This window comes from Nelusetta ayraudi, unplaced genomic scaffold, assembly GCF_046127955.1.
Source record: "Nelusetta ayraudi isolate G7.1 ecotype Tasmania unplaced genomic scaffold, CSIRO-AGI_Nayr_v1 ptg000056l, whole genome shotgun sequence".
Classification (NCBI taxonomy): Eukaryota; Metazoa; Chordata; class Actinopteri; order Tetraodontiformes; family Monacanthidae; genus Nelusetta; species Nelusetta ayraudi.
The window spans coordinates 1,735,479-1,749,985 of NW_027466106.1; the positions used below are offsets into that span (position 1 = coordinate 1,735,479).

The 14,507-nt window shown below is 46.4% G+C and overlaps 1 protein-coding gene across 3 annotated transcripts; it reads left to right on the top strand.

The window, feature by feature from the left end:
- Positions 1–561: 561 nt before the first annotated feature.
- LOC142896613 (uncharacterized) lies at positions 562–14,067 on the top strand. 3 transcript variants are annotated; one of them, XM_076038395.1, is made up of 7 exons: positions 562–688; positions 5,234–6,184; positions 8,275–8,411; positions 9,295–9,478; positions 11,363–11,426; positions 12,054–12,153; positions 13,590–14,067. In XM_076038395.1, exons 2-7 carry the CDS (start codon positions 5,569–5,571, stop codon positions 13,617–13,619), a joined length of 1,131 nt encoding a protein of 376 aa, XP_075894510.1. In that variant the 5' UTR covers positions 562–688; positions 5,234–5,568; the 3' UTR covers positions 13,620–14,067. The 3 variants fall into 3 exon arrangements, 2 of the variants coding, with proteins under 2 accessions (XP_075894510.1, XP_075894511.1); XM_076038396.1 differs by having other exon boundaries at positions 12,063–12,153; XR_012928381.1 differs by lacking the exon at positions 11,363–11,426.
- Positions 14,068–14,507: the final 440 nt, after the last annotated feature.

A 14,507-nucleotide genomic window follows, 5' to 3' on the forward strand; every position in this document is an offset into this window, starting at 1 on the left:
GCGATCAACATTCATAACGCGCGCTGCGCCCGGAGATCTATTATGCAGCTGCCGTAACCTGAGAGACGGTTTCCTGTTCTGCTACCTGAGCCTCGGCTCCTGGGGCGCGTGGGAGGAGGGGGAGATAGCCTCGCTTAGCCGCGTGCCTGCAGGACTTAAGTGTTGAGGGGATAAGGCCGAGGGTGCTGCTGCTGGAAGCTGCAGAGATCCCTGCAGAGTGCTGGTTTTTCTTCAACCAGTGTAACTAAACCAGATGGCACGTGCTGGGAAGTGAAGCAACCAGGGGACGTCGGCACTGGCCGCAGCCACCGAAGTTCACATTCTGCCAAGGACGCTGTGCCTTTGTTTGCAGGGCATTGCTTTCTTTTCATCCCCTTTATTTTTAATCCCCCCCTGTGACTATCAGGAAGTAAACGTGAGCACACACGGTCATTCGTTTGAAAGCCGGTGACTTGTGTTTGTGCTCACTGGTCAGCTGAGTCAGTTTCCACCAGGGACGGAGGAAAGAAGAAGGTTGGTGAAATGAAATGAAAACACACACACACACACACACACACACACACACACACACACACACAAGCAGAGTGCCCGGCCGTTAGCTGGCTGATCAGTTGCACTTCTCTCTTCCCGCAAGTGGAGAAAAGCAGGAGCGATAACTGAAGCCTTGACCTTTAAACTCTTTCATTGGGTAAGTTGACCGCACCAGATACTGAAATGATTTTTCTATTCGTTGGACAAATTGCGTTTTTTTTGGTACCAAAGTATGCCGAACCAGTTCATCACATCCTAGTTTTTGAGTATGGGATATGTTTTGCTAAAATAACGCTTGAGAAGTTTTTTATTATCATCATTATACATTGTTACATTTGACATGTTTTTGTAAAAGTGCAACACTTCTATACTTCAATTACTTTGTCTAACAAAATATATGACATGCAGGACATTCCAAGTATGTTGCATCTGTGGGTAAATATTAAAGTAACAGTTGGCTAGTTTGACTGCTTTGTTTTCCTGCTGTGTATTTAAACAGATTATTCCCCATGTGACCACATTCCAACCTGCTTGACTCAGTTCGACAACTGTCTTTTTTTTTTTTTCTCTCCCCTTCAACTGCTGGCAAGTCTGCAGAAAGTAATCTAAAGTGAGACTCCCACATAAGAAAGGAAAGTTTCCTCAGTTAATTGGATGCTCAAAGGACACCGTATGCAGAGACGGAGACTGTGTGAGACGGTGCGAGTTAAAGGTCAGAACTATGAGATCATAACGCTGGTCTGAGGCCAAAATAAAATAAAATAAAATAATAACCTCAGCTACCCGAAGCTCAGAACACGTCTGAACAGCGACATTTTGCCCGGGAGTTCCCTCAGCGAGCTTCATTTCCGATGGCTTTATCTGCTCGCACACCACTACAGAGCGTTGTGCAGCCTGTCTGTTCCTCCCACCAGCTGTGGCTCCTCTGCCACCATCTTTATCCTCTGCCAGGTTTAGGAAAGAAAAAATAATGCATAGGTTCATATCAACCTTTCTCCTCCTGCTGTCACCCTCTGCCACATGTTTTCTTGGTTAGGTGTCATACTGGTTGGTGCAAACAGTTTACTCTTAACGAGCTCTGCATTCCATTCTATTAATCTCTTAATATCCAGAACCTGCTCCTATGAATCTTTTCATATCTCCCAGCTCCATTGTCCTGCTGGGGCTCAGTGGGAACTTTTTGTGCCAAAAAGATCCAACAATGTGCAAAATACCCTTCCAATATATTCAAAATGCAACTCCAGCCTGCCGGCGAACTACCCAGAAATGAGAAAAGTCCATCTTTTCACTTCGTTTAGTTGCTCCACTTTCCAGGTAGCGTGTGCTGGAACACTCAGCCCCCTGTGATGTCACAAAGGGCACCTCACAGGCAGCATGCACATTGAGCAGAATGCCATCAGTCTTCAGTGGATCCAAACACTGTCGTTTTTAATAGTCTGCAACTTGAGGGGGCCTGGAAATTAAGTTTTTTGAGAGGAGTGTAGAATTTTAGTTGAGGCTTCACTGGAGATAGATAGACAGATAGACAGATAGATAGATAGATAGATAAATAGATAGATAGATAGATAGATAGATAGATAGATAGACAGATAGATAGATAGATAGATAGATAGATTGATAGATAGATAAATAGATAGATAGATAGATAGATAGACAGACAGATAGACAGATAGATAGATAGATAGATAGATTGATAGATAGATAGATAGATAGATTGATAGATAGATAAATAGATAGATAGATAGATAGATAGATAGATAGACAGATAGACAGATAGATAGATAGATAGATAGATTGATAGATAGATAGATAGATAGATAGACAGACAGATAGACAGATAGATAGATAGATAGATAGATAGATAGATAGATAGATGGAATTAAAGATTTTTCGTGGGTGCTTTTCTGGGCCGGTGGGACTTTGTACCTGCCGCCCAACAGTAGCAACTGGAAAGTGCTGGAGGGAATGTGAGGGGTCCTCTGTGATCAGAGTGGCCCCCCTGATCACAGCTGTACAGTTCACACAGGGGAGGGTGTGGCGAGCCGCATATTTTGCTGGCCTGGTTCGCCATGCAGCAGAGTCTGGTCTAGTGTTTGGTTGTGAGCAAGTTAAACCAGGAAGAAATGTTGGATGTGAGAATAGATTCAATGAGTGAGCGATAAACCAGGGTTAAAATGTCCTTGTTGGTATAAAATGTCCAAAGTTCCTTCAGCAGGTTGAGTCGCTGTGTCGTGTGGAAGAAAAACACCTACGGAGGAATATTTTGGAACCGGATCAGAAACTGCAAACTTGCACGCAAGCTGCTTCTGCCATTCAGAAGATGATTAGGCCGTTTTCGTGCTGTTTGTGGGCTCGTCTCGGTGAAACGCACGACAGATGTTCGGTCCCGATGTTCGCCATAAACACACACGCGCACCCGGCGAATATAGCAATTGTGGCAATTAAGACTTTAGGACACCACAGGGTCGCCAGAGGAGCTTTGAAGCTTTGAAGACGGAGCTCCTCTGTGCGGCTCCTTCCACAAACACCCGTCTTTATTCCCCGTCTCGTTACGGCGGTGACGGTTTGAACAGGCCCGGCGCGGTTCACCTGCTTTGCGGCGAGACGAGGCCGCGAGCTAACACCGGCCGAGTCCGCCGGCTGAGCCTCACGCCGCATTGTTACCACGCTCAGTCCCTAAATTGAAGCAAACTCCCCCCTCCCCCTCCGCTCGCTCGGAGGTGCGCACCCTGGACAAACCCCTATACACGCCACATAATGCATGCATAGTTTCCACTGCAGTATACACAATGCCATTCATTTGCATTTTCATCCACTCCACGCACGGCGGTGCGCGGTATTGTATGCTGTTTGATGATGAAAAATATTCAGCCGCGGCTCATTGTTGCCTCCCCGTACTCCACTGCTTCACTGTAATTCACTGTATAAATTTGGTTTAATTCCCCACGTTAAGCTATATATTTTTTACAGGGTTCACACTCGCAGTCATTTCTCGCTCTCGCAAACACACGCGCACACGGAGTGGCACAACATTATAGGCACGCTGTTGTGCCTCCAATTACACTCGCACAGGCTGAGTGAAAAACAAATCAAAAGAAAAAGAGGTTAAAAACCGCAGTCGTGCAAAGTTCTATTTCCGCACTGTTGTTTCCTGGCCTGCATTCGCGTCCCAAGTGACTCACCTGCAAGTAGGCGGCAAAGGCATAATTACTTTGCTTGAATTATTGTATATGCGCCATCGCTGATGCAAACATCCTAACAGGGGGCAGACACGACTTTAATTTCGCAGGGGCTTATTGTGACATTGTGACACAGGACGTGCTCCGCCCACTTGACACGGCTTATTCAAACTTAAATTGCACCCCCAGTTGTCATTTTATTGCTTTTACCGTCTGTAATATGCACATTAGAAGCAGCTGCACTGCGAGTGGGGCACTCGTGCGTCGTAATTTACCGAAAAAAACAAAAACTGCAGGAATAAGACGAGTCCCTGAGCTTGCAGAAACAATAGGGCCTAAACACTTAAGCTATTGTTTGGCGCTGGGAAATTATCTAAAATGTGCCAGGCAAGCAGGAGAGATAACCGCGTTATAGGAGACTCATCGTCAGCCGAGCTGAGTGAAGGATAAGTCCGTCCGCTGATAAGTGGCAATGGCTCTGAGCACGGAAGAAAAGCGAGAGCGATAAAGTCAAGTGAATAATGTGATATAGAAGCATTAGCACAAAGGCTCTCCAGTGCACTGATGACTGCGCTTTCACCATTCCGCGTGTGAAAGTGTGAAAATGGCGTTTCGAGACCAAGGAGCGGGCCTTTGAAGCTCCAGCCTCGCCCTTGTTCGGTAAACACGTTTGCTCCTCAGCCTCCACTATGACACATTTAATAAGTGGTGTGCTGTTCTGCGGCTCCTGCAGAGGAATCAGTGAGCTAATCAGATCAGCCAGGACTTGTAGGTGCTTTTATCTGTTGACTTACAGAGTAGTTTAGCATTGTTAGCGCTCCAGATACTAACTGGATTTACTGCTGAGCACCGTGATTAATATCAGGCACTGGGGCTATTTGTTAGTTGAAGACCCTGAGTGAGACACCAATTAGTGGAACAGGCTTAAAATCTGATTACTGGGGGGAGGACGAGGGGGAGGCGGAGTATTTAAAAATTCAAAACCTGTGTTTGTGTTGTCATTGTGTCCGTGTTTGCCTCGATGAGCTGATTGGCTCCCAGTATGATTCAGCATGAACCAAAAAAAAAGCACTTGAACATTTTACAGCAACTCCTTTGTCAGCACAGCTCTGTTTCTGAAGTATGTTGATTTTTTTGTCCACAGAGCAAGAATAATATCTGACAAAATTAAATCTTAGGAATAAAGATAAAAAAAACTGTTTTTTTTTGTTGTTGTTGTCGTCGTTGTTTGTTTGTTTGCTATTGTTCTCTGATGACTAGCCGGAAGATTCCCTCCTGAATATTTAGCGCCTTGTGTTCCCAGGTTCCAATCAGTTAATGCACTGTCATGGCAACAACAAAAAAAAGAAAAGAAAAGAAAAAAAGTCAAGTCGAGCATGAGAGGAAATATTAAGTCTCCCCGGCTGCATCGGCGCAGTTAATATCTTTGCATTTGCAGTCTTGCTCGGCTTCGTCTCGAGTCCCCAAGTCTTTTCGACTTCCTCCTTCGTCTGTCTCACCTCTTCTCTCTGTCCTTTCCACAGACCTCAAATCATTAATGCTTCACCGCGCTGGAATGTCCTGTCATGGGGTGTGTGGCAAGGGGCAGCAGCAGCAGCAGCCGCAGCAGCAGCAGGAAGACAGCGTGTACCTTGCAGCAGTGAGGAGACACTCTATCGGTGCTCAGACTGCAGATAGCCCATCTCAGAGTCCACTCTCTTAAACCTCCTGGTGATTGCGAGCGTCCCTCACCCTCTCCCTCCCCCCCGATGAAGTGGGGGAGAATCCGGGGGCCTCAGCCGCCGCCGCCGGGGGAGTCTCGCTGTCACGTCAGGACCCTGTAGGATCCGTCAACAAGAGGAAGGGCCGCATCCCAAACATGTTGAGAGGACAAAAAAACCTTGCCGTGATCCCTGACGAGGTCGGACGGGCGAGCTGGCCGGCTGACGGACAGGCGGTGCCGGATCACGGCCGGGCAAAGGCGCAACTTTGGGGCGACAGAGAGAGGGAGGAGACGGCGGAGCCTCCCTGTCGCTCCTCCGTCCACCTTCAGGTGCCTCTGAGGATCAGCAGCTCCGTCTTCTTCCTGGACAAGTCGCTTTTAATTTCCCTGGAGGGACTCGGCGGCGGTGGAGGAGGAGGAGGAGGAGTGGAAAATCGCACCTCTTACCGCTCCACTTTATCGGTCCGGGTGGGCGCCGCGCCCCGCAGCCGGGTACCCGCCACGGCCTCGGCGGAGGAGAAGAAAGACGAGTGCAGCAGGAGCAGGAGCAGGAGTGGGCGGGCGCCGCTCCGCGGCCTCCAGGGCCTCGAGGTCGAACCCTCGACGCCGGTTCGCAGGGTTGACGGCAGATCTGGTGATTCAGAGGAGCGGCGCCGATGCCCTCTGGGGTCGTTCTCGCTTCCAAGGCCGAGTCCTTGGCACTGCGAGGAGCAGCAGGAGGACGCCGCCCTCCTCCACACCACCCCCTCCAGGAGCGAGTCCGATGGAACAGGTAGCCGCTCCGTCCACCCGCTCATTTCGAATGCAAATACCTCTCGGACCAATCTGATTTTCTTATGCGCGACACGCTCATGACTCACATTAGCAGGCAGTTTACAGCGGCGAGCTGGAAGGGGTAAAAAGTTTAAAGCGTTTCACCGTGTCGGCAGCCTCTTGATTTATGCCTCATCCCTCGCATAGGGTTCCGCCCACCGACGATGTTTGCAACCCCCTCCTCGCCTGGTACAGCATTCTCACTTTTAAAAATAGATCCCAAGCTGCCAACGTACAGCCGCACCGCAGCAACAAACAAAAACAAACTGATTTATCCTCCCTTGATATCTGTCACAAAGTTATTAGTATTTCGGTGGCACATCTCTTGGCAGTGACGACTAACAAAGTGATGCATTCCGCCGGTCCTGATGCAAGAAGGTTTTGCACGGCCTTGAAAAGCTTTAAAGAAATATATATTTGTAAAAAAAAATGCACAACAAAAAAAACACAATTGTTTAATGGGTGGACACACCAGATGGAAGCCAAAATTGCTGGATCGATTTCAAGTGTCCATCTGTTAAAAAAAAGAAAAAGAAAAAAAAAGCCCATCGTAAACATTTAGAAAGGAGGGGAGAGGAGGGGGCTTAAACTAAAACACACCTGGAGGGTGATTTGGTGCCAACTGGTGCGACAGGACACCTGTTAGCTCCCCACGGTCAGCTGCCTCAGCTGGGAGCTTTGCAAGATGGATGTAAGTGTAGCACGGCTCTGGAGAATTGATGGCCACTCGATGTCAGTTAGGATTTCGGCCGTTAGATCACCGAAAACGTGATCATCAAGGTGAAGCTGAACGATGCCGCGGACGTCGGTGTAGCTCTTACAAACGACTTCTGGTTCAAGCAGAGGAGGAGGAAAGGACTAAGCTGCTCATCTGTCTTTGTTCAGGGCATTTCTCAGATTTCTCAGCTTCTACCACACAGCAAATTTTATGTTTATTTAAATTATTATTATTTTTTTTTAATGCTGCCCCAAACACTAATTCAATTAACATTTCAGATTTTTTTTCTCCATCCAGACATACCACTGTTCTTCACTTTTTAAGTTGGGTGTCATTGAGTTTTATTAAATTCAACAAACGTCCATTGCCAAATCGGTTAATTACTGGAACTCCAATATCATTTAAAAGAAACAAAATGATAATTTTTTTTTTTTCCTTCTCCCCCATCCCCGAATAATTGTCCAGCTCTAACGTGCGGGATTTCGCGGTGGATATCGCAGAGGCCCAGCTGCCTTGTGAGGTTAATTGTGTACTTTATCATTTCCACTGGCGCGGCAGGCGGGGGAAACAAAAAATGTGAGGCCGCGGTGCGAGGAGCAGCTCGCGTTGCTCTCCTCTTCTGTGCGGTCAAATGAATCTTGCCTGAGACGCAGTGACCGACCGCCGGTGCGTGTCACTCTAAAAGGATGCTGCGTGATGTCATCGCCGCCCGAAAGCAATTTTCCCCAGTAGTACCTGGCGGGCCCTCTCTCTTACTCTTCGCAACTTCACGCTCGCCCCTTTCGGTTCGTGTTTATGATTGAACCCGGTTGTTGTTTTTCCTCGGACACGCAATTTATTCCAGAGGGCGTGAAAAGTCATCTCACGGCCCTGGCGTGACGGGTGACATTAAGTTGTTATTTTTTTTTTTTCCCCCTCTCACCCCTATTGCATGTGATGAAGCTCTGTCCACATGGTGCTGGCAGGGACGCACACAGCACAGGTCACAACACATGCAGAATGGATGCGCGGCGGCTTTTACATTATTCATCGGCCACACTTATACTCCCCCAGGGTGTCTTCCCTCTGTGTGCTGTGAGGGGAGAGAGGAAAAAAAATATGATAAAACAGAATTGTGCTATTACTCATTGGGGAAAGACTGCAGTCAGCAGGTGCACCGGGACGCCACTGGTACGGCAACGTGTTACGTAACAAAAATGCCAAACACGTAAAACCTCAAGTTATTAGTTGTTATTTTTTTTGTTTTCTTTTTCTTTTTCCTAGAGGCATCATGTTCATTTTCATCCATTTACAAGTCAAACACAGTCCCTCTCTTTGTCTCTTTGATGTAGACTCTGGAGGATGGGGGGAGCGCGCAAGGAGCGGCAAGACGGAGGAACGAAAGGAGCGCGACCGCAGCGGAGAACCTCAGAAATTCCTGATCGGCTCCCGCCTGGAGCCTGATGCCTCCAACACTCTCAGTCTAAAAGTAGGAACCACTGTTCTTTATGTTTGAAGGTGATTTAGAGGGCCATAAAAAAAATAAGATAAAGCATGCATCAGCCTCATAACGCCAAAAAGAAAAAAAATCTTGCGCCCCTACCGCGGAATAAGGGATCGACGCGTGGGAAAGAGAGCAGCACCGTCTCCCAATCGTTCCGCTGCCGGATTAAAAAACATTGGTCTAACATGTTTCCGCCCCTTCAGATGTGAAAGGGGTGGGGTTAAGACGCACTTCCAGGTCTCCGCGCCGGGAATATTGATGAGAACGGGATAGAATGTCAGGAGGATCCAGTTGCACAGGGGGAATTACACACGACTGGATTTATGATAAATAGAATTTCAGGTATTTTGATGCCTAATTGAAAAAGCCGTCTCCAGTTTCTAAATGTATTGTGTCATTATTGATTGTAATACAGTAATATGAAAAATGCAACAGCTATGATTGTTGTTGCTGCTTTTTTTTTTTTTTTTTTTTTTTTTTGTTCTTTTAGGTTATCAGAAGATCTCACCCAAGTTCTGAGCTTCAGCTGAGCTTTAAATTCCGGGACACTGACTCTAAATGTAAAATTTCCCTGCATCCATGCATTTGAATGAGGAAAATATTCAAAAACTTTTTGCCAGAGCTCTGAGTGAACTTGGCATAATGTTACTGTCTCTCCCCCACCTCCTCCCAGATGGTACAAGGCTGCGCGGAGGATTTCTCCAAGGTTAATGAACGGATTAAGGATGCTTCAACACTACATTTTAACACAGTGTACATACATCCCCCGCCTCTCGCCTCTGCGTAAGCAGCTATTAGCGGTGCCGTATTTGTTCAGTCCCCGACAAGCTGCTCACTTCACTCCTCTGCTTTACAACCGCCACATCAGGAGGCCTTGGAGCTCTTCAGGCCGGATTTCATCAGCCGATCCCAGGGTCGCATGCGGAGGCTGGAGCAGAGGGCCATGAAAAGGAGAGCACAGAGGGATTCCAGGAACCCGGACCCGCTGAGGGCTCGCAAGGAGGAAAGACACAAAGAGCAGAGGAACTGCACCACCCCAGACCCGCTGAGTGGTGAGTTTCCATGCCGGAGGTGTTTCAAAGGAGACATAAAACTTATCCCGAGATGGCGGATAATTAATCCAAAACGTTCCTCCGTCCGACAGCCGATGATCACGGCGGCTCGTTAACAGATGCAGGTGTCGTGAGTTGTGGCGCTGTGGCGTTCCCACCAGTGACAGCGGTGAGCAATTTACTGCCGAGCGTTTTGAGACAGCCTCCCAGGAGCCGGCCCACCAGCGGAAACCTTATCTTTATGGGGCTTGTAGCATCTGTTGTCACTACGCTTTCTGGACGATCCGACTCGTCCCTCAAACCCTTCCACTGGCGTGAAATATGTTGGGAAGAACAACAACAGCAGCTCTGCCAGGGAAATATATACCTGCGTCTATAGATATTCTTGTCCTACAAGGTGATGGCAATTATCCAACTTTGCTCTCTGGTGGCCGTTCCCTAGTATTGCACATCAGTTAAAGTATTTTTCGCTCAAATAGTTGCAGTTTTTTCAGTTTTTTTTTTTTTTTTTTTCTTAAGGCAGGAAAGCATTTGCGGTGAAGTTAATTAAATTATCGGCAATGTAATTTTCAAAGGTTACGTAATAGAATTAAAAAAAAAAATTAAAGGTCCTGTATTATATTTATTTTCAGATGTTAATTTTTCACCCTGAATCCCTGTGGAATTCTTTAGATTCTCTGGAAACAACGTTCATCTAACGCAGTAAAACCAGTGCTTTGCCCTTTGACCTTTCACAGGTTTGACATGAGACAAAGATGAAGTAGTAGTGAGCGAGAGTGCAAGAGTTTTGGTATTGGTGAGGAAACTGTGGTCTCTGTGACATCACAAAGGGCTCATTTGCAGCGCAGTCTGTTTTAGAGCACACTAGACGCACGATCAAGATACAAAGGACCAGCGTTTTTCAACTTTAAAGGGTTTACTATCACAGCTTGTCATTCCAAGATGGAATTCTGCAGAATCCAGAAGGCCATTGTGATTACAGAAGAGGAAAAAAAGACTTCTGTTTTTAAAAGGAAGCAAAGTTAACGTGCATCGCATTGAACGTTTCCCTCAGCAGTTTAATTCTCTCTCCGCATTTCAGGAAAAATTTGCTTTCAAGTGAGGCGCGGAGTTTGTGCTCCGCCCCCAAATCTTTCAATCCTTTTGATTACACCGACATGATGTCTTTATTTCATCCTGGCTCGTGTCGCAGCAGATGGTTTTTTAAACAAATACTCTCGGCAGAAAACCACGTAGCAAACACCTGCTGCTCAGTCCTCCCCTGAAACATTAAACCTACAAAGCCAAAGGCCTCCAGGTGGTTAAAAGCCTTGAACCAACTTTATTTGAAGGAGTCACAGAAAAAGGGACCTGGAACAAAGAGTCTCGATGCTCTGCGGTAAATCTGAGCAGCGGCATTGTGTTGAGTTTTTTTTTAATACATTTTTTCTTTCATTTTTGGAACGGGTCACGTCCTCTGACTGGATCCACAGCTGACATTTTGCCTTGTCACTGCAGAAATATCAGGGACAGACTTCCTGTGAGAGTAAATCAGCGTGCTCGAAATGTTAAACGACGGCTGTGGAAACACCAGAGTTTCCAGCTATGGAATCCAAAATGTCTGGAATGTTGGCGACTAATTGCAATGTTTATTTCTTCTACTTATGTCAGAGTGTGTGTGTGTGTGTGTGTCTGTCTGTCTGTCTGTCTGTCTGTCTGTCTGTCTGTCTGTGTGTCTGTGTGTCTGTGTGTGCATCCCAATGTGCAGCTATGCAGGAGGGAGAGTTCAGACTCAACCTTCAGCGTTCATTAACATATTCAAGATTAATTTGCATCTTTATTCTCATTTGTTATTCCTGTGTGTATGTGTGCGTGCGTGCGCCTGTGTGCGCGTGTGTGTCCTAGATAACCTTTTCAAGCCAAGGGAGAGGTCTATATCAGGCAGAGAGATGCAGCTGAGGTCCAGACGGTGAGTCCGCCTCATGTCTCTGTCTGTCCTCCCCCCATTGTTTCTGCCGTCCACATCCATAATCCATCACGCCACCTTGTCACACCTGCCACCAACTGCTAGGTCTGTTGGTAAACACACAATTGTCATTTGCACGTCCCCACCGCACTACTGTTGGGTGTGGGTGGGGGGGGATTTAGAGGTTGGTTGCTATACAAATGCCCCTGACAGCAGATCTGATCATCCCTCAGTGAACCTTATCTCTTACTTTTTCCCTTTGCTTTATCTGGGAAGACACACCTGATCAGATGACGCTTGCCCATTGTACTTTTTTTTTTTTTTTCCTCCTCCCTCCCACCCTCGCAAAGGCAACGCTATCAGACTTAGAGGATCTCTTAGCGAATTGGCTGGAGTTGCTGGACTGAAAAAAGGAGCCTGTGTGGGGCCTGTTTATCGGCTGATCCAGGTTCTTGCTGGCTGAGGTCTCGTCAGATAAAAAAAAACAAACAACAACAACAACAACAACAAAACAACTCTGCCTTTCATATGCCAGTGCGTTGGCATGGCTCAGCCACGGCTTCAGATATTCATGCAACCCTCTCCTCCTCTCCCCACATCCCCCCTTTCTGTCCGTGTCACCCCCCCCAGGATTTACAGCAAGCTGCCAGAGGTGAGGAAGAAGAAGGAGGCGGAAAAAAAGAGGGCCATATCGCAGACCAACAGACTGCGGGTGGAGGTCTTTAAAAAGGTAGATTTAGAATCTGTCTCTGCTTTGTATCCTGCTTAAAGAATTACTAGAAGTCCTGTGTCATAGCGTCACCATGCTGGCACCGGATTTATTTACCCACTAAACCAGAAATATGAGGTGGCAAAATGTGCAGATGATGCGCCCGGAAGCATTCAAAGATGGACATAAATGTGAGAGGCATCATGAAAAATAATTTTCTATTTTGAAAAGCTTCACTGCATATCATTTTCACAAAACGGCTCGACTGTCCTGTTTTCCAACATTTCCTCAGTGATTTTATTACACCTTAAGCACGAGTGCCACGTAGCCCTCATGAATACTTTCACTGAATAAAAAGAGTTCCGTATGCTCTCAAGCGTTAAAAAAAAAAAAAAAAAAAAAATCATACGTGGTATCAATAGTTGACCAGCAGAGGTCGCAATTTGACTGCTAAAAACCTGGTCGGAACCATCAATCATGGTGAGCTGTTTCACACCGTGTTTTGCACCGTGTATATGAAGTCATTTGTTTTATAGCGCACATATATTGAAGTATATAGCTATTCACATTGTACATAAACGCATTAAAAGAAGGCTACTGTCGTGTGTGGAATGTAAGTAGCTCATGGCATAATACATCGCCCAGCTCACAGTCATAAGTCAACGGCGGAACACTGCTGACACCATGCATATGAGATCATTTCAAAGGCGGGTTCTACAGCAGACAGTTTCACCAGGCAAACAGATGATTCATGTGGGCCAGACGTGTCAGACAGACCAATTAAACTTCACATGTAGTCAGCAAAAAAAAAAATGTGTGGAGACTCATTTTTATATTCAAGTCTCAAAATAGAAAATCTCAGAAATCTTCCTCGGGACAAAGTTTCATTGCTTAGGTAACGTTTGGAAGTACGTTGTTTTCCTCGTCCACATCCACAGGGACCCTGTGTGTCCCTCGGGAGGACGGCGTACTTCTCCGGAAAACAGACAACAGTCGACATGCCCGCGTGACTTTGCCACCTCTTAAATGAGCCATTAGTAGCCTCGGCCACAGCGAAACTGGCAGGAATGTTTCTCCCAGAGACTCGTGTGCTTTACAGGCCTTATTGTTTTACAAGTCTCCAACACACACATACACACACAGGGAAATAGATGCAGACACAGTGGGGTCTGATTAAAGTGGTTAGTTTTGAATAAGGCTAGAATTACATGCCAACTAGTTTTTCTTTTGACGAGAGGTGATTGCACAGTGGGTCGTCTAGTTGGCGACAAGTCCGATTTGTCCGCCCCCTACCTGAATTTGACACTTTAGGTGTGAGGCTGATGGGCAGGAGGGCTAATTAATCAGCGGGAGCAGTCACAGATGTTCTAAAGAGGCCCAGGGAGTGACACCATGGAGCTGGTCACAGTGTTGCAATCGGATACTCAGAATTTTTGTGTGTTTTTGTGTCCTTGCAGAGACTTCTGGACCAGATCTTGCAGAGATGACAAAGGATTAATTCACTGATTATCTGGCTCAACACTTCCCCTCTGTATTATATATCAAATATGGCTTTGTATTTAATGTAGCTAATCTTTAATGCAAATGATTTCCATGTCTCTGTATTCATTAATCTTAGTGAGGCATCAGTTTTCCATGTCATATCAAATTGTATCTCATGCACAATCTTCGTCAAGGGGAGGATTGCAGCTTTGCGTGTATCATTGCATTTTGAATGCGACACAACGCAATCGTGTCTAACTACTTGTGCCACAATTCATGTCACAGCAAATCGTTTTGCCCGAGATCAATTGTATTGACTTATTATGCAAAGTTTTAGCGTGCACATACAACAACAATAGAGCCAAGGCCATGCGTACCCTTCACACTGGGAAAGGTTTTTGATGAAGAAAAGATGATTTGCTCCAATAAATAGTTTTCAAATGCACTGACAAATGATTTGCATTGTTTCATTTATACTCCTACAGATTAACTTGATTCTGTGTCTACAATCTAATTTCAATCTGAGGTATTTCAAAAGGAAATTAAAATATTCCAAGGACATTCTCCATGGGAATAGTTTCATTTTTCCCGGAAATTAAGTCTCAGCGTAGTGAGAGGAGCACCTTGACTCTGTCATTGGTGCGGTGCCCTGGGTGCTTATAAAGTGAGAGAAGGGAGAAGCATACCATCGGTGGCTTCACGTCCGCCTTGAGGGCTCAATGGAGCCTCCCATCCGGAACGGCGGAATTCCGAAGCTAATCGAACTCAGGAGACATGCAACGGCAGTGAAAGGGGCCCTTTGTCACCGGACTGAAACCTAGCGATGACATTGTAATAAGAGCAGCCAAACCCAGAGCCTTGCATGGGAGCGCAGTCCATATTTAGCCCGAGAA